Raw genomic sequence first — 27,220 nt, forward strand, 5'->3', positions numbered from 1 at the left:
TCACAGAGGATGTAGTAGTGGAAAAAAAAGGAGGAGGGTGAGATGTAATTTTCAGGAACTTTGACTGCCTCGTTTGTTGGCTCGTCTGTTTAGCCCCTAGGTTATGTTTTTGGTCACACTATGTTTGTGTCTTAGCATAGGCAAGGCAAGTACACAAGAGGGCATTCACTAACGAAAGGTTTTTAGGTGAAACATCAGAATAAGTATATAAAATACTCCATTACAGGTTGATGTCTGATACTAGGAGCTGGACCACTGAAAAACATATCCAACAGTTTTATGTGCTCGCATTTGCATGACTTGATGCTCTCTTAACAAGGAATTGAAAGGTGATGTTCTATTGGTAAATCAACATTACAATAATATTCATATACAAGAGAGACATTTCAGTCACTCACTAAAAACGTGGATGTTATTCGATGGTAATTTTAATAAGTATTTGGCTTTTGGGTGGTTCAAATGGAAAAAAAATAAAATATGAAAGTTTTCAAGTCAAAGCAATCAAACTATTGCAAATATGAATCAATGAAACACTATGAAAAGTTGTTAAACCAGTTCTTTATTATCTAGAATGTCATATTCGATCAAGTAAAAAAACAAAAAAATCACCCCCCCCCTTTCCAGTTATATTTCTTTAAACATTACTCAAAAAACCCAACAAATATTTGCTGTTATGAATAAATAATACAAGAAATGCAATGTCAATATAGATCATTATGCTGTACCAGTTGTTTTCTTACAAAAAAAATAACTTTACAAGAATTACTGCTTTCATTCTACCACTTTCAATATGAAGGGCAACTTGAAAAAAAAAAAACAGTAGAGTTCACTTCAATAAATCGGAAATATTTCTCTTCTTTATCCAAGCGATTTAGCTGCTGGTTTAAAGTGAAAAACTGAAGTTTCAAGAACTTTAATATTCTATACAAGTTTGGACAATAGTACTTCACTTAGCAGTGTTATAGTAGAACTCAATGTCTTTGTCAGATTACCATTTTTAAGTAAGACAATCGCAAGCTTTAAAACATCTTAAGAAATTTACCTCGATTAGATGGCGTACAAACCCCACGATAGAAAGACTACCGAGACCCCTGGCTCATTCCCCCCCACCGCTCGTGTAGCCGCGGGCCGGTGTGTAATTCAGCTGATGAGAAGAAATGTCAACAGTCCAATTATTGGAGAGCTTTGAGGGAGAGTTGAGAAACACATGTGAGCTGACCTCAGGGAAGTATGCAGTAGGAAGCAGTGGATAGAAAGCATGGATGCCAACACTTTCTTCCGATGCACTTACACTGCATGGGGGGTTCATTAAAAGCTCTTTCCACAACTCTTTGGACATTTTTCAGGAAGTGAACAGGCATGACACTCTGGATTCATCGACTTAAATTGATCCCCCCCTCAATGACTTAAGTGAGATTTTTTTTTTCAGACAGTTAAGTGCAATGATGCCTATCTGGCAGAGACAAAAATGATGGGAATGTTGGCACATGTGGCACTAATAAGTCAGGAAGACGAGTAGAAAATCTTGAGAATTTAATCTAGGATGAGCCTGAACAAAAAATCTGAACTCCTCCACTTCCATGTTTCCATTTATTAAGAAGATGCTTGGAGGCATTCCGGAATTAATACCTTTTAAAAAAGGGGGGTTTGGAAGCTATACATGCATATTAAAAACCTGAATTGGTTTGGGACAACCAAAGAGGTGAAATGGTAACTTTCTTTAAAAGGATGCTACTTTTGTAAAAATGCTACAAATTGAACCTTTGGTGAGAATTTAGAAGGATGTTGTTGTATTTTTTTTTGATTGACAGGTAAAGCAGCCAAACTATAGTGGAGGAAGCATGTTCAGAGCCCCTTTAGCCTATCAAAGACCCTCTAAGCATACTTTTTGGTGATGTATATATACGTTTTTATCATTTATGTATAGTTAGATGATCATGATTTGGTTGTTTGAAAATCCATTTGTAGCAAATTGAGTGTGAGCACACCTGGTCTTGATTGGAACCCCAAGAGTTCGCCCTTTCAGCCTATCAAAGACCCTTTAAGCATAAGTTATGGTGATATATATAAGTCTTTATCATTTATGTATAGATAGATGATCATAATTTGGTTGTTTGAAAAGCCATTTGTGGCAAACTGAGTGTGAGCACACCTGGCCTGGATTGGAGCCCCAAGAGTTCGCCCCTTTAGCCGATCAAAGACCCTCTAAGCATACTTTATGGTGATACATATACGTTTTTATCATTTATATATAGTTAGATGATGATGATTTTGCTGGGTGAAAAGTTGCTGGAGGCAAACTGAGTGTGAGCACACCTGGTCTTGATGGGAGGAGCCCCAAGAAATATTTTGCACAATTTCCTTCCAAATTCTCTTTGAACACGATAGCTGACTCAGTGACCAACCTAAATGGCCGTGCCGTTTGGCTTCTTTGGTAACTGGATGTTTCCATTGGCCTGCACTGGTCTGAAGCGTGGAACCTTTATCACAATCTTCACATGGAACCTCACATGGCGCAATAGTAATCCACTTCCCATCTCTTTGCAGTGGTGGCGCTCAAGCATTTATCCAATGGTAGGGGAGGATTTTCATCTGGAAGTGACCTCGGCTCATGAGATGCAGGGAAAGTGTGGAAGGTTTTATCAATCAAACTGTCATCCATGTCTTATTTTTATCTCTTTTTTTTAAGAGAGCGCTAAGAGGCTGCTGATTGTAGTTTGTTGTTATGAGACCTACAGAGATGGCAAAGAGAAGGAAAACAGTTGGTGGTTTCCTCTTTTTTTTATTAAAAGCTTTACAATATGACAAAAATATTTACTACGGAGAATACAAAAACATGTTTTGGATGCCAGTGGGTCAGACATTTTAATGCAGACCGAGCAGCCATGTTGGTGAAACAGTGTTGGAAGTGGTTACAGTAATACACTGGCCTTTGGAAGGAAACAACTAGAATCTTTGAAGCTATTATTCTATGATCTGGAATTACTACATGGAATAACAACCGATCTAATTGGATCAAATAATATGCTGACGAAAAAAATGATATTAAATACTCGGAGTCAGTGTACTAGAGCTAATATCTTAAACTTGAAAATATAAATTAAATTTGATATCACAGAGAGAGAGACAATTTAATGTGGTATCAACCCGATATAGCAGTCATCTGCTTTGTCGAGGTGCATTAAATACAAATCATGAACGCTTTGTGTTACCAACATGGCTGCCATTCCCATTCCTCAAATGTGGGATCGGGTTCAATGAATATTTTTTTCGTTTTATTGCTGTTTAACACCAGTAGAAAAACAGCAACCTCTGTTGATTGTGAATTTTGTTGGTCTATTTTTTAAAGTGACCCTGGCACCCAGGACTTTGACATCACAATCTGTAAAAGAGAGACAGAGAGAGAAAGACAGAGAATGGAGGGCATAAATACATGCAAATTACGGTTTAAAGCAGTTTCCCCAACCTTTACAGAGTCAATGCATTTTACTAGTGAACTACTGCAAAAATGCACTTGATGTAGTATTCAAGTATGATAATATACTCTAAGCAATAAGTCTGATTAAGAATGGGGAAAAACTGTTGATGATACACTGCAACATTAAAAAATGAGATTTTTCCCCCAAATGACTTGAATGAGACTTTTGAATAAAGGTCCACAGTAGTGACCACTTTGAGGCCACAATGTTCACTTCTTACCTGCTAGCTTTGAAGCCTTTGAGCTTCTGGACAAAGAAGCTCTCCAGAACCTCGGCACACTGGTAGAAGGGGGAATCGCTGGGGTTGTAATAGCGGCAATTGTCAAAGATTTTGGTCATGTCCGCTACAAACTCTGTTAGCTTGACGTATTTGCGCTTCTGTAACCTCTCCTCCATGGTCGAAAGGTCTGAGAAAACAACGTTGAACAGACGTGAATTTGGAATGTGATTTTTGGAGGAGGAAAAGAGTAAATGATGTGGAGAGAAAAAAAACTTTGAAAAAAAAGGGAAGATTGCTAATTGACCTCATATATAACGTGTCAGTAGATGAAGGAACAGCTGCAAGGCTGTGCTTCCAGCACATCATACATGGTAACCTCCACAACCCCAACCCACCCATCAAGGAATCCAGGCGTGTACGACTTACAGCAGATATCAAAGACCCCCTTCTTCTCCATCATCAGATCTCACTGAGAACCCTCCTAAAATGGAATCTCACCGTGCAAAAGCCCCCCCATACCACACTCCTAAAAAAAAAAAGCCAACAGGGTCTTTTTCTTGTGGTGGCTAAACTTACAGGGATGAAGTGTGTGTGGGAGGGCAGTCTCCTTTCCACCGGGACTCTGCCAGAACCAGGCCAGCTCATTAACGGTTTGTTTATTTAAATGTTCAAAAAGACCCCGTTGACGCAAGTCTACATTTCCATGGCTGGTTTGATCTGAGACGGCGGGCTTCCTCTTTGCACGCCTCCGGGCAGCGAGCGGCGTGAATGTTTGAGCTGCTCAATGTGTGTCATTTGCAAAAATGCTATAAAGTAAGTAGTGAAGAAAAACAGGTAAAGCGAGCGGCTGACTTGAGAAAGGACCCCCTTGCTGAGTTTTGCCCTATTTTGGGGATCATTTAAGTTTATAAGCAGCCTCAATCAATATATCGGAATACATTTTCTTTCACATTTTTTAACATAACAGTGTGTCTTCACTCGGTATACGGTAAGACAATGTGGGGCATAGTGAGCGGAAAACAGCGACTGGAAAAATGACCTTTGTGTCAAGGGGGTTAAGCATGCTCAAATTGAAATTGGTGTACTAATAGCTGCAAGAACCCTGGCTAAGGTTAAAAAAACTTGACATGGCCATACAGTCATTAGCAATAGCTGTCTCAAATGGACTATATTAACGTGATTAGTTAGTTTGATTTTGCCATACGATTGCTGGACATAAACGGACAGTGACAGCTGCTCGTGAAGTGATAACATTAATCTTGGACACTTCAAACGTGTGCCTCAATTATATGATTCAATTAAGTAGCTTTTGGTGACATGATGGAGCTCGTCTACTTTCAAAAGCCCACTCAACTAGTGAAAGGGCTGCTACCCACAAATGAGGCTCAAGTTTGATGCTTTGAGTCAGGATAGTCAGGTCTAAATAATTGTGCCCACTTCTTGAGAAAACTCTTACCCATTGGTTCCTTGATAACTTTATAGTAGTCAGGGGCGTCACTTGTGTCCACTGGTTCTAGGAATGGCCACGCCATTTTGTGTGCCTGCAGAAAAGAAGAAATATACATTTGAGATACTCTCAGGGAACTTTGCTTTCAATCTGTGTCCATTAGAATTAAGCTTGACATTTACTAAAGGCTTTCAAGACTAGTTTTCTATTCACCGTCAAGGAGCGCAGGATTCTCCGCAGGCCTTCCTGGTCTTTTTCAGTGAGTGGAGTGAGGACTGTCATGGCGTCTTCCGTCGACTGACACTGCGGACATACGTATTCGTCGATGTGGTTTGCTTCACTCTGCAGGATGCCCACACAGCGACCATGGTACCAGTTCTGACACCGATCACAACCAATGTAGAACCTAGGAGGGGACAGAAAAACAGCAGGCGGTTACTAATGTTCCTTTTACCCACAAATTGACATTGGGTGTCCAAATGCTGAATATTCCTTGAATTTTGACAGGATTAAAACATTTAATTGGAATCTTTTTGTGTTTATTTCAGGAGAAAAATCACACTGTTATCATATTTAGTGGGAGAGTCGGAGGAAGAACAAGGTTGTAATTTAAAGCAATTGTTCAATAAATAGCCTCAAATTCAAGAAGAGATTTTAGAATGATAATTGACCAGAATGTCTGTCTTAATTTGAAAACTATGAATTACATAGTCATCAAATTTGGGAGAGTTAATCTTGGGAAGAGGAAAAGCAAGTTTAAAACTTTTAGATGATTGGTCAAGAAATGGGACAGAACAAACGTGACTTCCTGATGTGATAAAGTAGAAATCCTACTTACTGGGATTCGTCATATGGAGTCTGACAAATGCAATATAGCTCCTCTTTGGTGTTCTTGTGGCCTTGTTTACACTCCAAACATATGTAGTCGTCCATATCCTTGGCAGCTTTCTCCGTGATTCCAACACACTCGCCATGATACCAGTTGGTACACAGGTCACAGCCGATGTAGAACCTTCAAAACGAGAACCATCACTGTAGGAATTCATTGCTGTGACATTAAAATGTGCTGAATAGTAAGCCCTTGGCTCATACTTGGTCTCATCATAGGGTGTCTTGCAGATACAGTAGAGTTTGATTTCCTTCTTGCTGTCCTTGGTAATAGTAGTGGAGATCATCTTCTTCTTCTTGGATTTGGCCGATGTTGCACTCTCCCTTTCCTCGTCCCGTTTTCTCTTGTGTGTTGGGGCGACGGTAGTAACGTGGTGTTGCTGAGTGGTTATGTTGTGTACGCGTGCGTGAATGTGTCGATCCAGGCCTTGAGCGGCGGCGGCAGCAGCAGCGACCTGAGCAGCTTTTTGCGCTGCTGCCTTCTCCTTCTCCCTTCGTATCCTCAAAAGGTCCTTCTTCAGCTCCTCCTGAGGAATGAACAGGTCATAATGATTAAGTATGAGGTCTGTTATCAAACTGATCTTTTTCCAATGTTGACATTTTTACAGAATGACTCAATACCTGGGCCTCTAGATGGAGCTGCTGATCAAGAAGCACCCGCTTCTTTAGAATCTCTGTCTTCAGGCTTTCTTTGTGTCGGTAAAGAAGCGAGGCAAGCTTATTGGCGGTGGCCAACCTCTTCTTGGACTCTACCTGTTCCTCCTTCTTCTTTTTCTTAGCCTCCTGCCTTTCGTCTCTGTCTATTCGGTCTAGGAGGAACTTCATTACCTGATTGCATACAATCATTCTGGAGACAAAGAGACAACGGGAAAAAATATTTTAAAATGATTATCCGTAAAACTTTGGGATTGACTAGAAGTGGAAAAGGTGGCAGGTGGAAGACAGTATTACCTGTGAATAGTCATAACAAAGGGATAAGCGTTTGAATACTATTCACTGATGGACTACAGATTAGATTAACGATCAATTTATCGATTTTAAGTTTCAAAATTGTCTTAAAAATGGTGGGAAAATATCTCCGAATGTCCAGAAGCCCTGTTTTAGTGGAGCAAAAATGAGAAACAGGAATCAAAAAGACAAGTTCTGAGTTAAATTCGATATTTTGTCGCAGTAACTGTGGGTAATCTATGACTGCGTCATTTGTACATTCACTTGTGTCTGCCAACATTCACAGCTGGGGGAGAAAATTTCAGTTCAAGTGAGCAACAGAGCGCCTTGTTGGCGTACCACTTGTGTGAACGGCACACAAGCATACTCGTGGCTGACGGGGTCAATCACTGGCCAGGATTTGCAGCCGATGTGCACGGACGTTGTAGGGCACTAAAATGTTTACACTATGGTCCAAATTATTAAGTACACTTAGTTTTTGAGGACATAGTGGGGGCCACTTAAGAAAAGAGTTTGTATGTGTGACTGTCAAGAGTGATGAAGTGAGTCAAATTATGTTTTGCAGGAAAAGCACAAAGTGGTAAGGCAACAGAATGGAAAACGGATGGAAAATAAGCACAGACAGACAGACTGCCAAAGGAGCTGCCATGCCCAAGTCACGATAGTCTGGTTCTGGTGTTTCAGGTGTGTGTGAATTGCCAATGGTGTTGACACAAACACATGTGTGTCAGAGTCAGTGAACGGTCAGGGCATCATCCAGTTACATAGAGAACAAGAAAGGGAGAGACCTTAACATTACTTAAGCATTCTAGCGTTTATATCAGCTAACTTTTGCCATATCAGGATTACTATCATTTAAATAAATCTATTAACTGATTAGCCACTGCAATGTCAGTTCCTAGGTTTACAGAGAGTGTGGTCAAGAGTAACATGTTCAACTGACCTTTGATTCTCTTCTTTCTCCTCAGGTGTAAGAGTCTTCTTCTGCTTCAGATATTCAATCAAAGCGTTCTGCTTCATCACAACCTAATAAAAAAAACAACCTTTTAAATCAATATGCATTGACAGCGTAATCAAGTGGCACCTTGGCTTATGAGTTTAAGTTGCTTCAATTCTAAGATTCCAAGATAAAGTTATAGGGAGGCCAAAGCTTGTAAACTTTTGGATGTGGTGGATATTTCATCTCACACCTGCTTTTGAATGATGTCCTTCTGGTTTACAGAGCTCAGAGCTTGTTCTTTCTTGGCTTCTGCAGCCTGTTTCTTCTTCTGCTGTTGTTGTTCTCTGAGCTGCTGGATCCTCTGCAACTGCTCTTGTACGGAAGCAGCCTGAATGGCCACAACGTTGCCCATCTGCAGGGACAACATTGTGAGATGACAAGATGAGGTGAAAAGTTGACCATTTAGGTGCTCTTTAAACATTTGGGAAGAATAGGTGTAAGAAAATGTCAGATTGAGTGAAATATTTGCATTACCTGTCCTCCCTGACCCGAAGTGAGACCTGTCTGCTGTATCTGAACCGGTAGTTGAAGTTTGAAGTGTTGTGGTAGTGATGTGCCAGTCTGCTGAGCCTGCAGCTGTGCCAAGACCTAAAGCATTGACATAAAAGAAATGGAAATGAAATAGGAAAAGCATGCGATGACTAAAGACAACATTGTAAAGAGTTCATTTTTAATGCTTATTGGATTTAATGGAGTGCAACCATAACACAGTCTGTCTATATTGACAGCATACTTTCTTTGTAAAACATAAGTGCGACGTAGAACTGACCTGGACTTGCTGTTGCAGTCCAGACATGATGATTTGGGGATTTTGCTGCAGTTGTAATTGTGCTGTACCACCCTGTGTGGTCACTTGCAGCGAGGTGGGAGATTGAATAGGCATGTGGGCTTGAGTCTGTGGGGGTAATTGCCCTTGTGGAGTGGATGCTGAAGGGGTTGTGGTGGTTGCCAGGGTTGCTGCCCCTGGCTGAACTGGGGCAGCTGCCTGTTGAACAGGCTGAGCAGGTGTTTTTGTGGAGTCAGAGTTGGGCTGGTTGGATGGTGTGGCGGCTGTACAGTTTTAGAAAAAGCTTAGTCACTGTTAATGACAAAATGAAATGGCTTTTTAAAAGTGTGTTTGCAGTCAAACCTGGGCTCGGCGCACTTGTAGCCACTGCGGCCGGGGGTGTGAATAAGAAGCGCTGCATCTGGCCATTGGGCAGAGTCGCCTGCATGAGTTGCTGGCCAGGACCCGGAATGACTGTGACTCCATGAGGTATGACCTGAAGCTGGCCGGTAGTTTGACCTTGGCCTTGAATCATCACTGTGAGAGCCTGGTGGGAGCCACCAACACCTGAACCAGCCTGCTGCTTCTGTAGTGGGACAAATTGTAAACCTTCTGGTTACAAATCCAAGATTACTCAGTGAAAAATAGTGTAGGTTAAGTAACAGTAAGAACCATAAGTACACTGAAATAAGGAGTAATAACATTTAGATCGATGGTGATTTCACAATAATCTCTAACCTGGGTTAGCTGAGAAATGTTGAGTTTAACCTGGCCGGATGTCACTCCAGCTGTGGCAGGGCTTGCTGAGCCCTGGCCTGTTACCGTGGCGACAGGGCTGGCTCCAGAAACTGAAGTGGACACTGCCGGGCCTTGTACAATCTGACTTACCACTTGTCCAGTCTGACCTAAAAAGCAACAGAAGGTGTAATTAGTTTTTGTATCATAAATGAAAAACTATTAAGCTATTCACAGGTATTTAGTCCAGATAAAAAAAAAATCCAAATAATGAATTACCCTGTTGGACTACAAGTGGTGTTCTAAGTATTGTCTTTCCCATAGACCCACCCTGCTGGATTGGGGTTCGAATCGTTGTTACACCAGCCCGGATCTGACCACAAGGAAGAAAAAAATATTGACAACCGACATATTGACTTGAGAAAACAAATGTATCATTAAGTATCACAACAAGATGATTGAAAGACAAAAAACATTGACATATTTATAAAAGTATTATACTGTGTCAAATATATATATATATATATACATATATATATATATATATATATATATATATATATATATATATATATATATATATATATATATATATATATATATATATATATATATATATATATATATATATATATATATATATATATATATATATATATATATATATATATATATATATATATATATATATATATATATATATATATATATATATATATATATATATATATATATATATATATATATATATATATATATATATATATATATATAGGGTTATATTACAAACACCCAAAAAGCAAATATTTTTTTCAATATCTTAGATAATAAGGTCAATTCTTATCAAACTCAAATACAACCACAGAAATGTTACTATATATGAACATACAAAGATGAACATCCAACGAAAAAAGGAAGAGCATACCTGCTGCTGTGTGGTTGAAATATTGGGCCTGATATTCACAGGTGTAGTCCTAGGGAATTTGATAAAGGTCTGCGTACTACCCGTTGTCCCAGAGGGGATGATACCCAACACTTTCTGTTGCACGCCACCTGATTTGGGGGTAGTAAAAAACAAAAAAAGTCAAAACAGCACACAATTTACATATAAGTAAATAACAAATAAAGTAGCTACAAGTGTTGGATTTATTGTTGCGTTACATACAACAGTTAATTACACCTGGCGGATAACCTGTCCACCATTGTTGTCATTGGCAGGCATTAATTAATTAACTATTTCCCATGTGCTTTCAGATCAGCAATCTTTATACAATACTTTGCGGCCGCCACCCATTTTCGGCTACACTAGGAAATGATCACATATCACCCATTCCCAGTATAATACAATACCGTGGGCAATGACAGTCAACTACAAGCAAGCATTTGTACACAGGTTGTGCATTGACATGACTAAATGCATTATTTGTGAGCTTCACTCTTTGAAAGATGGCCAACATTTGATCACAGCGATGGCAAATATTAGTGGAGCAGGTAAACAAAATCTTCAAAGCCTTGCTGAAAGCTTACTTGGGTTCCCCCCAACGTACTTGAGCCCCTCATAAATTATTCACAACCTTTAAACTTTCCTCCGACAAAGGCAGCATTTCATATTTGCCGTGCAAACACATGTGAAGTTGATCGCTCAAATAGAAATCCTACGAGTATCACTCCTTTGCCCCTCAGATCCTGCTGTGGGTTTTTTTTCTTTTAAACCACAACCAGGTAGGTAAACCTTTACATCAAGAATTTCCCTCTTCAAACAGTGACCTTAAACCTGCTTGTAAGACACAGGGTGTCTCTGCTCTGGTCATAAACTTAAAAAGAAAACTGATTTCTACGGACTGGCTGTTTAAAGGAGCGTGATAAGTTGGGACTTGGACTGTTGGAGAGCCAGACTTTTATTTCAAAAAATGAAAGGGAGGAAAAGAAGAAAACTGAAATGCCGCAATAGAGGGTTACCTGTCTGAGAAGTAGACCTCAGGGTAAACTTGTTTTCCTGCCTAACTTCCTTAAGCCCTTCCAAAATAAACAGTGTGCCCCGCCGTCATGCAGGATAAATAGCCATGTCCATTAAATGGTCATACTCCACCTAAAATTTAGGTTTCTCCTTTAAGGTTACTTCAAAAGAGTAATAAATATCATGTTAATTTTTGGCAAGATAATTTCAACGTGGTTATCTGCACAGTTTGCCAATGTTGTCGTTAAAATGCATCTTCTTTGAAGTTATTCGGAATTGAGCTTTTGGAAAGTTATACATTTATGCATGTTTACCTCTCATAATATCATATATTTTGAAATCTGTTATTCCACAACACCCACTTAGTTGCTGTCCTTTATTTTACTAGCAAACATCCATCAACTAATAAAAGACCGTTCCAGTTTTAAAAAGGCCAAACTTTGCCATAGATTTTTTTAAAATGACAAAAACATAACTTCACATTAAAAAAAAAATTCCAGACCAAATACATGTATCACCCCTGAAACATGAAACTAAAATAACTAATTTTCATTATATTACTATCCTGTTAGGGTACAACCAGACACCTCCATGCCAAATGCCAAAGTAAGCTGTATGACTCAATTGGTGGGCAGACATTAAGGAAACACCACAATGATGTTGGATGAATAGTTGCATTAAAAACCTTTGAATTGTGCCCACAACTCACAACACATAAAAATAACTTGTCACCCTTTTGCCAGCTTCTGAGTAGAGCAGGTGTGAGTTAATAAAAGTTGGTGTACCTCCTTGGGAAGTTGCCATGTTGACGGTGATGAGCTTGCTGTTGACTGGAAGAGGCAGCTTGGTGGTCACTACCTTCCCACCCACTGTGGTTCCTGTAATTTGAAATGTGTGTCCACCAGTCGTGGTCACCGTGGTCTCTGCATAAGCAGACACATAAAAAAACAGCAAATGTAATATTGTATTGACCAAGTTTATGTCTCAAATGGCAAAATGAAGAAAAGAAAAGATACAATAAGCAGATTATCAGCACTAAATAACAGGTATCAAACTCAAGGCCCAGAGACCGGACCCCAACCTACCATGACAAACTTGATTAAATTATTGATAGTAAAGCATTGAATTCCCTACAGATAAATGTATCTGGCATTTTCTATCAAATTAAACGATTTAGAAGATTTTCAATCCAGTACCTGGTGAGTTTTGACTCTGCTTGATCCACGTGGCAAACGATTGCTGAAAGTTCTTGGTCTGCTGGTATTTGACGGGCGTTCCCATCTTTGAGGACAGCACCACCTTAGCATTGGGAGTTCCCGCGCCTGACAACGAAGCCACCATGACTTTAGGCGTCGCAGACGGTGTCGCGGGCGTTCCTGTTGGAGTGACCGTGACCGAGCATGGTTTCTGCTCCTGACGTTTCTGGAACCATTGAAATTGTTATGACTACAAGTAAAAAAAACAGAGCATGAGCCCATTCAAAAGATAATGTGACCACCCTCACTTTAGCTTGTTCAGCTGCTTGAGCTTTTTCTTTCTCGACCCTAGGAAAAGCAGTATGACAGTTTTAAGTGAAAGAGCATTTTTTTATTTACTACGGACTCCATGGAATATGGATCTTGTGCTGACCTCTCTGAAAAAGCTCTTATCTCCCAGAGGTCCAGCTCCTCCTCAGCAACCCATGTCTCGATCACCATAGGGCCCGTCTGCTTGGGAGGTTCGGGTTTCTTGGGACGCAAGGCACTGGATCGCAGCCCTTTCCTCTGTGGGGTGTGGGTTTCTGTCCAGGTGTAAATACATCAACAATTTTTTAATGTCTTTTTACAACTCAAAATAGTCATTGTGGATTGTTGATAAAAGAGCAATTAACCTTTGGGTGTCTCAGGAGCTCCCAGTGGGCAGATAATTTTGCGGATGCAGTACTCCGAGCGGATGCCATAGGGTCCCACGTCACGCCGTTTGATGATCTCGGTGGTAGTGATTTCTGTATCTGACGTCTCTGTGGTAATGAGTGGGGATAGGGCTGGGTTGATATGACGATGAAGAGGAGAGCCCGAAAAATGGAGGAAATGATCTCCAACATAACACCTGTGTCAGCCACAGGAAATGGATGTATTTTAATCTAAGTTTCTTTTTTTAATGTATGACAACACCCACAAACCTTATTTCTTGGTTTCCTAAAATCTTAAAAGGGTAAAAGAAAATCTCAAATACCAAAGAGTAAAAATTCACTCATTCATTTTCTGAACCTTAAGCCTCACTGGGGTCGCATGGGGTGCTGGAGTCTATCCCAGCTGACTTCAGACCAGGAGACGGACATCATTCAGTCTCACACCCACACCTAAGGGCAATTTAAAGTTGCCAATCAGCCTTCCTATCATGCATGTCTTTGGAATGTGGTAGGAAACAGGAGTACCCGGAGAAAACCCATGCAGGCCCGGGGAGAAGATGCAAACTCCACACTGGTGGACCGACCGGGATTTTGGAGTGCTCCAGGAAAGATAGAGAAATGGTATTTGGGGTAGCGGTGAGGTCGGGATAGCTCTACCTGTTCGTGTAGTACCGACGGCGGCGGATGGCTTTACAGCCATGTCATCCCATCTCAAACAGCCCCAGAGAAGTCTCAGCATCAGACTCACACCAGCCAATGTGTGCACAGTTTGCAAGCGATACCTGCACATACAAATAGAAGTATTTTTCAATAATACCACCCAATTGCAGTGAAATGATGGTGCTTCAGGTGCAATTACTCTCCAACTATAAAATATAATTAGACTTTGCTTCATAGTGGAATACTAGCAACATTAGTTTGACGATTAGTTGATTTTATGAGTGTTGAAGGAAGTGTGTCTGGTACTCTTGACTGTCTGGTGTCAGGTAGTTAATTAGTGTGGTATGACAACAAGACAGCCAGTGACTCACTCTGTTTCAGAATCCACAAGGCAACACATTTTAGAATTAGAGTGGATGTTGTAAAAGCAAATGGTGTTCGGGGAGATGTTTGCTTGTGTTAGTTGTTCTACTATGTAAGTGGAATAACTAAAATCCACTTAATCCTTTTATAACCTGGGAAACGGATACTATCGTTGACCACAAACTCTGTTGAGGGTTGGAACAAATTTCATGAAGCTAACAGTCTTAAACATGTCAACACGCAATACTTTTCTAAAAACAGTCTGTGTGCATATTTCCTATCCTTTGTGAAAGCTTTGTGACCAAAGAACATTAATACTAGTTCTGTCATATGTGCATGCCAATGAAAAACTGAAGGTAAACCACAATGTCAAGTGAAATTTGAATTAGCCATTTCTGATGACAATTCCATGCTTGCCAGACGTAATATGCTTCTGAACCGATGAAAAGTAGTAGGGAAAAGAACCTTCATTCTACTGTATTTTCAACAAAAAAGCACATATTTGCTACTCTGATTATTGCATTGATGCCAGTGTGAGTGTCTCCAAATAAAAAGGCATAATTTACCTCCAGGTGATCCCAAAGGTAGGCCTTGGGGAAGGATACGGCCAAATATCCTGAGCCGGCTTGGCATTATAGTTAAAAACCGGCACTTCACGGAATCCTCCCCTCCTCGCTAGCACCTTCAAGTTGTCGTGCGGCAACACAAAAATGCTCTTGCGGTTGCTCTTGGTGAGAAACTTGCGATAAGAAGGAAGCGCTGTGTCCGAGCGCACCTTTTTGGTGCGGGAGAATTTGCGCAGGTGTACCCGGCCCCTGGTTGTTGAGCCTTCTTGAAATACGTCTGCCTTTGTTTCAGAATTTCTACCATTGGTTTCGGTTATTGACTGGTGATTGGTGGCAGATGAAAGGGTTGCCTCTTGTTGAGCCAGTGGGTCACTGTGACTGTCTTCTAATGGACTGGTAGAAGGTATTTTAGTCACAGTTCTTTTTGTTATGGTAGCCAGTGTGGATACTGCGCTTTCTGTGGCCAAATCCTTGGTTGTTCCCTCACTGGCAAGCGTTTTCAAGGGTGTTGTCGTCTCACGGTCACTGATCTCTGCAAACTCGTCACTTAAACTGGACTCTTCTGTTGAAGGTATAGGCGAAGGTGCCATTCTGATGATCTTGACCACAGGGGTGGTTTTACAGTCTAGAGAACTGTTGAGTGGCAAAGAGCTCGAAATATGAGATTCAATATTATTGTCCAGCTTTGTTATCTTCACTGGTGGTTGGTATTCCTGACCTGATGTTGTTGTGTTGCTCTCAAATGTTTTTGAAGAGTTTTGCTCTTTTTCTTCTGCATGTTCACTTTTTGTCACAAGAGCTAATTCTCCATTTACCAAAAGTTTTTGCTGTGTGCTTACACCTTCATTTTCTATCTGACCAATACTGTTCACCATGGTTTTGTTAGGTATAACTATATTATTTGGACTTACCACAGAGTTGCTAATCTTGACTTCAGCCCCTAAACCTTCCTTACCATTTACCTGAGGAAGGGGAGAAACTGAAACAGGAGAATTTGTCTCCTCAGCATCTTGCATATTGTCCTGGTTTCCCTCAGGCACTGTGCCATTTATCTCAGTGGTTAGCTCTACTGAGCTTAGCGTCTCTGGGCTTTTCTGTGAAGTTTTCAAGGGGTGTGAATTCTCACTGTTTATTTGGTCAACAACGTTTGTATGTGTCCCGACTGAGTCCGCCTCTCTAGAGGACTCCGTGTTAGGGACCTCAGACCCAGTATTTTCAACAATGTCTAAGCAAGGACTGTCTTTTTGTTGCTCTGACGAGCAATCTTTTGGCCCCGTAGTCCTTTCAATAGAATCTACTTTCAATTCCTGTGACAATGCAATTGTTTCTTTCTGTGGTGAAAAAGAATCCTTTTCTGAAACAGAACTGCAATTGCCTTTGAGTATTGGATCGGAAGCAATTCTAGCAACTGCATCATCCACGGTTATGGAAACGACAGCCTGACTGTCATCTTTAATTCCTCCATCTGCAGGTGTGGAAATTGGAATTGTGCAAGAATCTTGCTCCTCTGTCACAGCATTGATCACGTCGAGTTGAGTCTGAGCCAATGACTGGGGTTTAAGCGGTGACCGTGGTCGGACTGGGGTACCCAGTGAGGGTGGAACGGAAGAGGAGGGTGAAACGGGGGGAGGGGTCTTGGGTTTGAATGCAGGTATGCTCTTCGTCTTCTCCTCAATCACGTGCTGCTTTAGACGGCGCTCCAGCAGACTGTCGAGTTTAGAGGTCTTTACCTTCTTCTTGTATGGAATGCGGGTACGGAAGCCCTGACTGACATCCACCACGTCGTAGTTAAAAGGACGAAGAGGGTTATCTGTAAGCTCCTCCTTCACAGACTCCTCCTTAATACTGGACACTGGAGAATACAAAATAAACGTTGCAATTTTAGATCAGTTCATCAATTGGTACTAATAATTTTCTCATAAGTAGGTTGTTACATTCTTACTTTGCTCATCATCTGATTTCAAGCAAGTGGACTCCAACACTGTCTTCACTGGTGAGTTGTCCACAGGCAGTTCGTCAGTGTTTTCCATTTTAAAATCAGATTCTTTCGATTCCTTTTCAATCTTTTCACTAGATAGTAAAACCTCATCTGGCAACTGATTTTCTTGGGAGGGTTTAGATGGAGATGAATCTTTATCTGCTGTTTCACTGTTTAGGTTAGAAACTTCCTTAATGCCAGGTGCTTGTATGCTGTGCCGTCGACTCAAGTCCAACAAGGTGCACTTTAGGCCGAGTTTAGCATCTTGGGAACAGAAAATGTAAAAAATAAAAATGAAAAAGTACATTCAATGTGAAATATAATTCTTGTCAACTGAAATGGCAACATAATTGACCACATCCCCACTCTAGCCCAAGTCATCATTTTTTTTCAGACCTTCAAGTTCTTTGCGATAGTTGGCATTGGTGTTGCCTGGAAGTCTTGGGAGAAACCTCTGGACATAGGTCTTACTGATCCAACTCCAGCCGCCATAGCCAGTAACACGATACTCCTCGCCTTTTTGTTTCCACACCTTCACAGAGGGCAGAAAAATGCAGAGAATAAGTCATCAGTAGTTTTTTTAGGAGAAAGAAACTATGTGTAGAATGAATTTGCAGTACAAAGTGGAGCTGGAAGAACTATATTTGGTTACTGACTACCAATTTTAAGTTGTCTTCAACTACAGTGGCTTCTCTACTAACACTAAAATAGGTGAAAGCATTAATAGGTAATGCACGTTAGACCATACTCAAAATATAAGCTCCACTTGAACAAATCCTAAATAAAATGGTACAAACTTCATGCAGAATCTGTTACATGTAACTTACCTGGTGTTTAATTGGAAATGTGTATTTGACCCATGTGGCCTGTTGCATTGTTTCTTCTTCCTCTAACTTCCTTTCCCTTTTCTTTATCTTCTCTTTCTCCTCACGCTCCATGGAAGTCATGCGATTTAACCTGAAAAAAAAGGTATAATATTATGTATGGAAATATAATAGTGTTTAAGGAAGTGGAATAAATATACTTTGTGTGATAAAATCTACATTAGTTGGTATGAAGTCAGTCCTAAATTTTGCAAAAAGTCTGTAAAATGCTTTCCCCCCCCCTGTTATTCGCTGAATGGGTGTTTGAATAGTCACGCGTTGAAATTATAAGTAGTGGTAGTGTCATTTTTTGGCGATATTTTTTTACTGAAGTGGCCAAAACCAGTATATAAATTTAAGAGAAATTTGACTTTTCATTGCTGTGACTGTGTAAATAGCCCATAACACTCTTCTCAGTGGCTATGTATTTGCTGCTCTCTTTTTTGATGCTGGATTGTTTAGATATCCACTTTACGGTTCCAACTCTGAAATGTTGGCTTCATTAAAATAGGGGTGTTGTGTTCAAGCAATGGTGGCTGAGTGCTGTAAGTGGGTGGTACTAGTAGCGGCCCTGCAGTCTAAATATTATTCCTTGCGGCTAGGGTGGGCCTTTTCATCTGATCTGGTAAGAATCACCACCGCCTGCTGTAATCCTCTAAGTACACACGCTCATTATGCATAGATTAAATGCATAGTTGGATACATCAGCATATGAGTGAACAAACTTCATAGATATTGATATAAGTACATACAGTACAAGAGCAAATTATGTATTTCTTTCATATATATATATATATATATATATATATATATATATATATATATATATATATATATATATATATATATATATATATATATATATATATATATATATATATATATATATATATATATATATATATATATATATATATATATATATATATATATATATATATATATATATATATATATATATATATATATATATATATATATATATATATATATATATATATATATATATATATATATATATATATATATATATATCCCTATATATATATCTTTATTTATTTATTTATGTATTTATTCATTTATATATATTTATGTATTTATTCTGGGCTCCAGAGTAGCGGGGTTTCAAAGTACTTATAAATCTATTTTGTGCTTGAAGTGGACACAGGAAAATGCTGAGAACCTGCTATGAGTACCTGGTATGGCCAAGTGAATCCTTCCAGATGGGCATAGTTGCCACAGGCTTGATTGCACACTCCATAATGGCCAGAGCCAAGGCAAACTCTCTGGCCTTACTGCACATTTGCACAGCTTTGATCCAGTTGGTCCTAGAAAACAAACCATTTCTAAACACTTTTTCTTTACATTTGGACCATCAGCGATTGTTTATAGTGGGAAAAATACGGTAAGTAATCACAAACATGGTAAAAAAAAAGGGATGTCGTGCATATGTCCATACCTGTGTGAGGCCCAGTTATGGTGCATGAATGGTGAGGGAACATTGTTCTCCAGTTGGATAATTGTCAGCCTTATTGTAGAGATAGTGATAAGCTTGGAACCATGGATGGAACCATTCCACTTGAATTCTCCTGCTGGAGTCAAGCAGAACTTGTGGGAGAGATGCCGCCTTTTGTCGTGATCCTAGGAAATATGTGTATTGAAATCATTAGAGAATCTATAAGAGTGTTTAAATGATGTTCTCTGAGTAAAGAGCACTACTTGCCTCTCTGTGCTGGTGCTTATTCAGAGCCAAGGTGTTTGTACTGTACTGGTTATGATAAACACGATATTTGCCCTCTTGACCGAGCTTGAAGTACTGGCAGATGGTCCCTTTCATCACCACGTCCTTCGTGCGTGTACTGACACGGGTAACGTCACCTTGAGCGTTCACTACGAGAATCTATAGACAAGAAAATGTTTTGAGATAGTTAAAAGTTTGGATTAATAAAGAACCACACTAACAATTAGTTTTCATCATACTTATTTTATGTAAATGCTCATATTATGTATTGGTTGTTTTTGTTGATGTTTGATAAAATATTTAGTCGCTTTTATAGTCCCTTTGGTTACATACTAGTAAGTAATCTGAGTATTTTCCCCAGAGTGTTTTTAGTACGCAATGAATGATATTTTTAAAATAATTAGTGATTTGGGTAATCGTAATAGCAGCAGTGAAACATGAAACATGCTTTATATTTGACCTAGTTCTGAAAAAGGGTGCATGAGCAATGCTTTCTGAAATCCCCCCCATGTTCACGTCACAACTCACAACAACAGCTGTTACACAGTTTCTCTGGCCATAATGTGGTAGCTCACAACCCAGACGGCATAATTAGTGTCTCCTCACCTCTTTTCCTTCCCTGAATCCCCTGTTGGCCTCATGAAGGGCCGCAGCCACTTGCTGGCTCTTCAACTGGCTCAACTTGCTCTCAGGGTTCCTTAGGCGGGTCACCATACGAGTAGCAGCTGACTTTTTACCACTGAGACATTCCCCATTGCTGGGGTCTTTCCCATCTCCTGAAAACCCAAGGTCAATTTGAGTCAAAGACAGAAACTGCAAGTGACTTGCACAAAGATGTGCAACATTTTTAACCAATCCCAGACGATGTAATTAACCAGCATGCAAATTGGTGGTTGAGCTGAGCAGTATGGCCCTAAATGGTGACCACAGTAACATGAGAAAATTCACCCCAATAACAATAAATGATGGCAAACATAATTTCAAAATCTGACTAAATGGAATGTTCTCGTTTCATTAAAAAAAAACATTTACTGACATGGTCAAAATCATGCCAGTCATTGTGCGTCATCTCTGTAATGGTATATTTTTTGGTACATTGCTCTTCAGTAAGTGGTAGAACATGTTGTTTCTAACCTGTGTCTTCGAAGCTTGCCAGGGATGACATGGACGACTTATCAGCCAAGTCTGGAGGTTCAGGGCCCCTAGGTTGGACCATGATGCCCATGCTGCTATTACTGTTCTCCTCAACATTCTGGTTGAGATGTCCGAGACTTGGGATGTCTTCACCACTGACAGAGACGGAGTCTGATGTTGGTTGTATTGCTGGAGGGGGAAAAAGCAAACATTTGGCCTCAACTAGTGAATAAACAAGGCTAGTTTAAATGAAAAAAAACATGTTAGCTCTGGTTGTCATGACTTTTTTTAAAAAAGACAAGTCAATTTGAAGCTGAGGCTTAATATGTGTGGACTTCTGGATTGAGCAGCTTAATACTATAAGTAAAGGCCGTGGCTCCCTCTCCTGGCAGACTGGTATACACGCAAAGAATATCCATGATCAATAACTACATTTCAGAAGTAAGATACTTTTAATTCACAATGATCAGTGATTTTTAAGAAATATTGAGACTTAAATGATCTGAAATAATTACCTCCAGTTTTGTCAACATCTCTTTTCATTTCTTCTGTTTCCTTATTTGTCTCCTTGTCCTCCTCCTTGGCGTTGTCTTCATTGATGTTTATATCTTGCTGGCCTTCACCAAGTTTGGCATCTTCATTAACATTGTTTTCCACATCCACATCCTCCTTCTCTTGCTCCAAACGAGCTTTAAGGGCCTCTTCAGCGGCCTGTCTTTTTACTTCCGCTAGCGCTTCCTCCTTCTTGGCTCGCAGACGCTCCAGAATTTCCTCTGGATGAAAAAGTGAGCAATTACAAAGTCATTATCTTATCTTTACTTTTTCAGACATTTCCAGTGAGACAAATCCACTAAGACAATTGAACTCATACTGGAATAATGTATTTTGACTGAAAACGTTCAAGTCCAGATCGGCCCACTTGTGTGGAGTTTGCATATTCTCCCCAGGCCTGCGTGGGTTTTGTTTGGGTACTCCAGTTTTTCTCTCACATTAAAAAAACATGCATGGTAGGCTGATTGGACACTCTAAATTGCCCCTAGGTGTGCGTGTGAATGATTGTTTTTCTCCTTGTGCCCATTAATTGGCTGGCCACCAATTCAGGGTATTCCCTGCCTCTGACCCAGAGTCAGCTGGGATAGGCTCCAGCACCCCCCGCAACCCTGACCAGGATAAAGTGTTTCAGAAAATAAATGCATACTGTGGAGAAGCCTTTTTAATTACTTGTATACAAATTGTTGTTTAATTTCACATTTAGATCCCCCAACTAAGTAAATATTTTGCCCCATAATTATATAGCAATATTAACATAATAACACACCCACATCAGACTTTTCCAATGTATTTCAATTGTAATTTGGGAGGAAAATTGGGCAATGATCTGCCATTTCTAAGCATCACATAAACAAGAGAATAAATAAAGAGGGAATTACCATTGGCAACATTGAGGAAACACCTGTTGTTGCCCCGAGCCTTGTTGGTGAGGTCTTCTGTGATGTCCATGTGCACATGAAGTTCATCCCGAATTTCCTCAAGGGCAGCATAAAGATCAGCCTCCCAGTATTCCTTATCTAAGCTTCCGATGACCTCGGCTAGCTGGACCTGGAACAAAAAAAGATAGACAGGCTCTAAGTAAAAGCCAATGTACACTAATGAGGTTGTTTTCGTTTTCAACCATCTAATAGAGCAAAGGAACTATACTGTAATCCCAAAATAATTATGTAACAGATATTTGTCCTGAAAAATTGTATGAATTACTACCTTAGTGCTGTAGTACCAGATTGTTTTATCCTCCTGCTCACCATCTTCTTCTCTGTAGGGGAAAATTGAGAAAACACATGGGAGTGAGTCTATTGTCATAATGACAATGGTGGATTAACATTGAGAAAAACATGCAACAAATAAAATGTGTCAATCATGAACTGTACAGTATTTGATTTTTGTGATTCCTCCCTGATTCTCAATCAACATTTTTTGATCACGTTTTCTCATTTTCATGGCAAATAGTGGAGCATTTTTTTCTGCAATCTCTTATTCCCTGAACGAAGCCATTTTTCTCCACAATGGTGTAATCTCAATTCTCTACTGATACACTTTGTGGCTGCACACAAATAAACCTGATTTTCTTTTGAAAGCCACTTCCCAGAGGGACTCCACGCAGAAGAAAAGTGTAAGGATGAGAAAGGAGAATTAAGTAATGCTAAAACAACATTGAAGGACAAAGCCTGTTCAAGCATGTATTCTTCAGGCCATCCATACGAAATGATCTATGAAGTGGCCGTTGGCTGCTACAGCACAATTACCATCTGTGCCTGATGCTATCATCTAAATAAGGGGTACCTATTATGTAAATCGCCAAGGAACTATTGGTAGATCGCACGACAATAAAATTTTGCTAAAAAGTTTCAACACCCCTGCAGTAAGTCACGTATGATACAAGTGCAATCAGTGGATTTCAGTCAGATGCTTGACATGTCAACACAACCCCCGTAAGATAAAGTGTCTGCACCTGCAGCAGCTCTCCGGGGCCGCTTTGCCCACCGCTAAATTGTAACTCTAACAACAAAGTAGATGGCAGGAGGTTGGCTCATTAAAAAGTAGATCTTGGAGCAAAAAAGTGTGAGCGCCCTTGATCTAAATGGCTGGATGAGAAAGGATCTATCTTTAAATCAGAACTATATTAACAACTCTACTGTACGAGGTGAGTCACCAAATACTTTGTATCTTAATCTAAATATGCATATGCATATTTAGATTAAGATACATATACATATACATATACATATACATATACATATACATATACATATACATATACATATACATATACATATACATATACATATACATATACATATACATACACTTTTTAAATCCCTTTGCTTTTATTATACTACTGACCTTGGAGACTATGGTACTGCAAATGTAGGTATTAGATTTTTTTTAAACTAAGCATAAGTAAGTTATTATCCTTATAATTCTATAATGACAATAAAAGCATTCAATTCAAATGACATTATTATGAGACTGCAGGCGGTTCATTGCCAACGCCTATTGAGATTTAGTGATTGCCTGGATTTGTGGTTCCCGCCCTAATGAAGTATGAAGAGTAGGGAAATAAAACCTGGATTCATCAAATTTCCCTCACTTCTCTAGTCAAGATCAAAAATGGATTTGTTTTGCACAACCCAATTTAACAGTCAAGGGAAACACAGCTGACTTACACAACAACACGACGATTCAGGAACCAGTATTTGCGATTGTGCCGGTCATATCCGACTGGCAGCTGCCGAAGGAAGGGTCTGGTCTTCTGTATTTCGGGGATGCAGTCTCGGACCCCCGGCACTTTGTGTGCGACACACACCTCACACTGCCACTCGTCCTCTGGGACTTCTTGCAGTGGCGGCTTTACACATTCAAGATGGTAGACGGCTGCACAGGTCTCACAGCACAGCAGGTCGCCCAGACGATGGCACACCCGGCAGTGGTCATCGTAGGCAACCACGCCCTCTGACATGAGCTCCTCCCTGGCTATATTAGTAGCAAGGAACTGGTCCACTAAAAACTGAAGAACTTTGATTTTGCTCTCCAAGGGTTCAAATGGGTAATCCTCTCCTTGTTGAAAAGGGAGAATGTGTCGATATTCCGGGTCACTTTCACAGTACGCCCGTAAAACCTCAGGCCAGGTCATGCCGTCCACAAAATAAAGTGTGGAATTGACAGAATCCTTCACGTCGGCTGGCCCGAAGGTAGTGTTCGAGGTGTCCTCCTCTCGAAGTATAGCCTTCAGAAGAGAGATGTGAGTCTCGGCCAGGAGGGTGCATTGCTCCTGGCTGGCAACTGCTGCGCAAAAATCCTCAAAACAGAAAGGAGAAAGTCGAAGTACTGTGCCAAAGTTGCGGAGGACCTCGTATACAGCAGACACGTTGAGGAGCTGAGAGGTAGGAACCAGAAGATCCTCAGAGGACTTGGGAAGCTCCAAGGGTGGAATGTCTTGTAACTCGAAGACAGGAGATTGGAGTTGCACCACTCGACTTCTTCGACCTGAGGGCAGAAGAGATGGAAACACGGGTAACGAATATTTGGTGGTAGATTTTCACTTTATACTGCATTATCTCATTGAGAAATGTTCTTATGTCTACATTTAATTACAGCAACTCAACTTTTAGAGCTTTTTACCGGATGGATATTGCAAATGACAAATTGTGCCTTTTTAATAGCACTGAATACTAATAGCAATAAATCAGTTAAATGTTTGATTTCAAATTGCATTTCCTAACTTGGATGTTGGGACAAAAAAAAAATCGCATCGAGGCTTTTTTAACCTGAATATTAGTACAAGTACCACTGTAGTATTTTCTAAGTGGATTGTTTAAAAAATGATGGGTGGAACTTAAAATTTTGGCATAAGAATTGACATTATTGTTTGTTTATACTCTACGTTTGTACTGACAATTGATGACTTGAAACAAAAGTTTGACCGGTTCAAGTATGTCTGATTTGCTTACCAGATTACTATACAGGTGGTTGCTATGGTAACGACATGTAATGAGCTGCCGTTTGCAAAGGCGCCTCTCTTCAAAACAAAGACCTGTCAAACTCATTCTGGAGCCTTAACCGTGCATATCCTTGCTTGGACTTCAAGTTATTAATTCAATTGACGATTCATTATTGCAGAACGTATTTCAGGAAAACTGGGGGGGGGGTGTATAAATAATAAACAGTTGCGGAGGTCATTAGAAAGATAACTTGGTGAGCACTTTTAAAGTATACATAATTGCAGTGAATGAAAAGTAAAACATTAAACTTCAATTTGGAATTTTGAGACCTTGGAAAGTTCCAATGGGTAAAAAAAAAACGTTTAGCAGAAGAAAATGTACATCTTTACTACAACCCTGACAGGAAAAATGTGCTGATCGGACAAAAGTGTTGTAAGCACGCGAGTCGGCTGAACTGCGGAGCGACATTCAGCAGGGCACACAGTAAACAAAGGCCCGTTTCTCCGTGCAAGCTCCATTTTGAACAATGCGCCTTTGCTTTGAAAGTAAAGATCAAATCCACTTTGGGAGACGTCATTCTCACACCGTGCATTCGCAAAAAGGGGCGCGTACCTGGGGTGCTCCCGGTCGTGCTTTGGCTGCGGGTACTACTCTCGGTGCAGTAGCTGCCATCATCCTCATCCTCATCTGGAGCTTCCTCCAAATATTCCGAGTCGTTTTCCAAGGCCTCTTCCAATTCTTCTAGATCTTCTTCCTCCTCTTCCAGATCCGAAGAAGGGTTGTCGTTAAGGAGTTCGTCTTCCTCGGATCGGTAGCTTATATTATCGTCCTCCTCGTCGCTGTTGTCGTCGTAGACCACCTTGATCGGAGGCCGCCTCACTCCGCCTCTACTGCCCCGGCCGCCCCTCGCACCCCTGCTTCTTCCTCTGCCTCCTCTGCCCCGCGATGCCGCGCTCGCCTCCGGGTTGGCGGCTGCAACTTTCTTGCGGCCCCGAGACAAATTAAAGTTGTCTGGGCCCGATATTTCCGTATCCAGCTCGGTAGAGCCGGTGACACAGGCGCCATCGGTTAAGCCGCGTCCGCGACCCCGTGCTCGGCCCCGTCCCCGTCCTCGCATCCCTCTGCTCCTTCCAGTGCGAGAGCCGCGGGTTGGCACGGGAGAGCCTTCCCGCATCCCTCCTGCCAGTTTGGGCGGCCTTCCTCTTCTCCCCCTCATTGTAGGAGAGCGCCTCTTCTGTTCCGCTTCAATCTCGAAGCCGCGAGATGCCACGCGCAACGGAGAAAAATTAGGAAAGCGCACACAAAAGGCTCATGTGAAAGTTCCCGAGAAGTTCCAACCAGCCCACAGTGTGGATCTTGGGGCGGAAGGCTTAATGTGAATGGCCGGTGTCCCGCTCTGGGTAGCCAACCGACGCCATTTTTCTTCTTGGCTCTCTCTCCGTTGAAAACACAGAAGGCCTCAAACCTGCGTCAAGCTAGCTGTACTTTCGATGTAGTCTACAGGAACCGACCGTCGAAATAAAAGCAGAGAGCATCGTCAAACCATTGTGTGCATTCACAGAATGCTCTTTACATCACCGTATTCGTACAAAAACAAAAATGTATCTCTACTTTGCAGTAAATAAACTTTTAGACTAAGCCGTTTTGTAATTTAAAAAAAATATACTTGACAGGCCCTCGTTAAGGAAGCACTGTCTTTTGAAATCTATGTTGACTTGACGTCCACGCCACGAAGCGCCAATGATGTTGAGTCACGTGACTCGCTATTCGACAACAAACGCAAATTCCCTGCTAGTTCACTAAACAAGCTACACATGTAAAATGTTCTGATTGCAGTGCATGCTTAGAGTTCTCTTATTGCGGTAAGTGGGAAGTGATTTGCTTGGGTAGTGAATGCAGTCGCTGTTCAGTTATCACTGTTATGGCGCCGCTTGTGGAAACAAGCGTCTCGTAGTTACCTAAGCAAGTCGTCATAAAATGAATCGGTCTTTCAAACAGAGAAATGAAATACATGTAAACAATCAACCACGTTTTTGCATTATATTGTAAAACCCACCAAACCTAGAGGATAGGATTTGAAAATACTAT

The 27,220-nt window shown here is 40.6% G+C and overlaps 1 protein-coding gene across 3 annotated transcripts; it reads right to left on the minus strand.

The window, feature by feature from the left end:
• Nucleotides 1-2,067: 2,067 nt before the first annotated feature.
• Nucleotides 2,068-26,779, minus strand: LOC144198074 (nucleosome-remodeling factor subunit BPTF-like). Of its 3 annotated transcripts, none has more exons than XM_077718884.1 (35): nt 25,745-26,779; nt 23,858-24,677; nt 22,395-22,446; nt 22,067-22,235; nt 21,152-21,409; nt 20,637-20,825; nt 20,109-20,278; nt 19,485-19,661; nt 19,221-19,402; nt 18,958-19,089; nt 17,726-17,855; nt 17,295-17,430; nt 16,863-17,162; nt 14,921-16,772; nt 13,989-14,113; nt 13,311-13,463; nt 13,070-13,220; nt 12,945-12,984; nt 12,637-12,862; nt 12,226-12,363; nt 10,409-10,536; nt 9,763-9,856; nt 9,487-9,653; nt 9,112-9,334; nt 8,752-9,032; nt 8,457-8,570; nt 8,173-8,334; nt 7,926-8,008; nt 6,656-6,881; nt 6,239-6,561; nt 5,985-6,158; nt 5,360-5,552; nt 5,156-5,240; nt 3,700-3,886; nt 2,068-2,732 (listed from the first exon to the last, which is right to left on the minus strand). In XM_077718884.1, the coding sequence occupies exons 1-35, from the start codon at nt 26,346-26,348 to the stop codon at nt 2,696-2,698; spliced, it is 8,481 nt and encodes a 2,826-aa protein (XP_077575010.1). In that variant the 5' UTR covers nt 26,349-26,779; the 3' UTR covers nt 2,068-2,695. The 3 variants fall into 3 exon arrangements, with proteins under 3 accessions (XP_077575010.1, XP_077575012.1, XP_077575013.1); XM_077718886.1 differs by having other exon boundaries at nt 13,311-13,439; nt 25,745-26,778; XM_077718887.1 differs by lacking the exon at nt 2,068-2,732 and adding an exon at nt 2,763-3,382 and having other exon boundaries at nt 25,745-26,778.
• Between the last annotated feature and the right edge of the window lie 441 nt (nt 26,780-27,220).

Source organism: Stigmatopora nigra, chromosome 6 (genome assembly GCF_051989575.1).
Source record: "Stigmatopora nigra isolate UIUO_SnigA chromosome 6, RoL_Snig_1.1, whole genome shotgun sequence".
NCBI lineage: Eukaryota > Metazoa > Chordata > Actinopteri > Syngnathiformes > Syngnathidae > Stigmatopora > Stigmatopora nigra.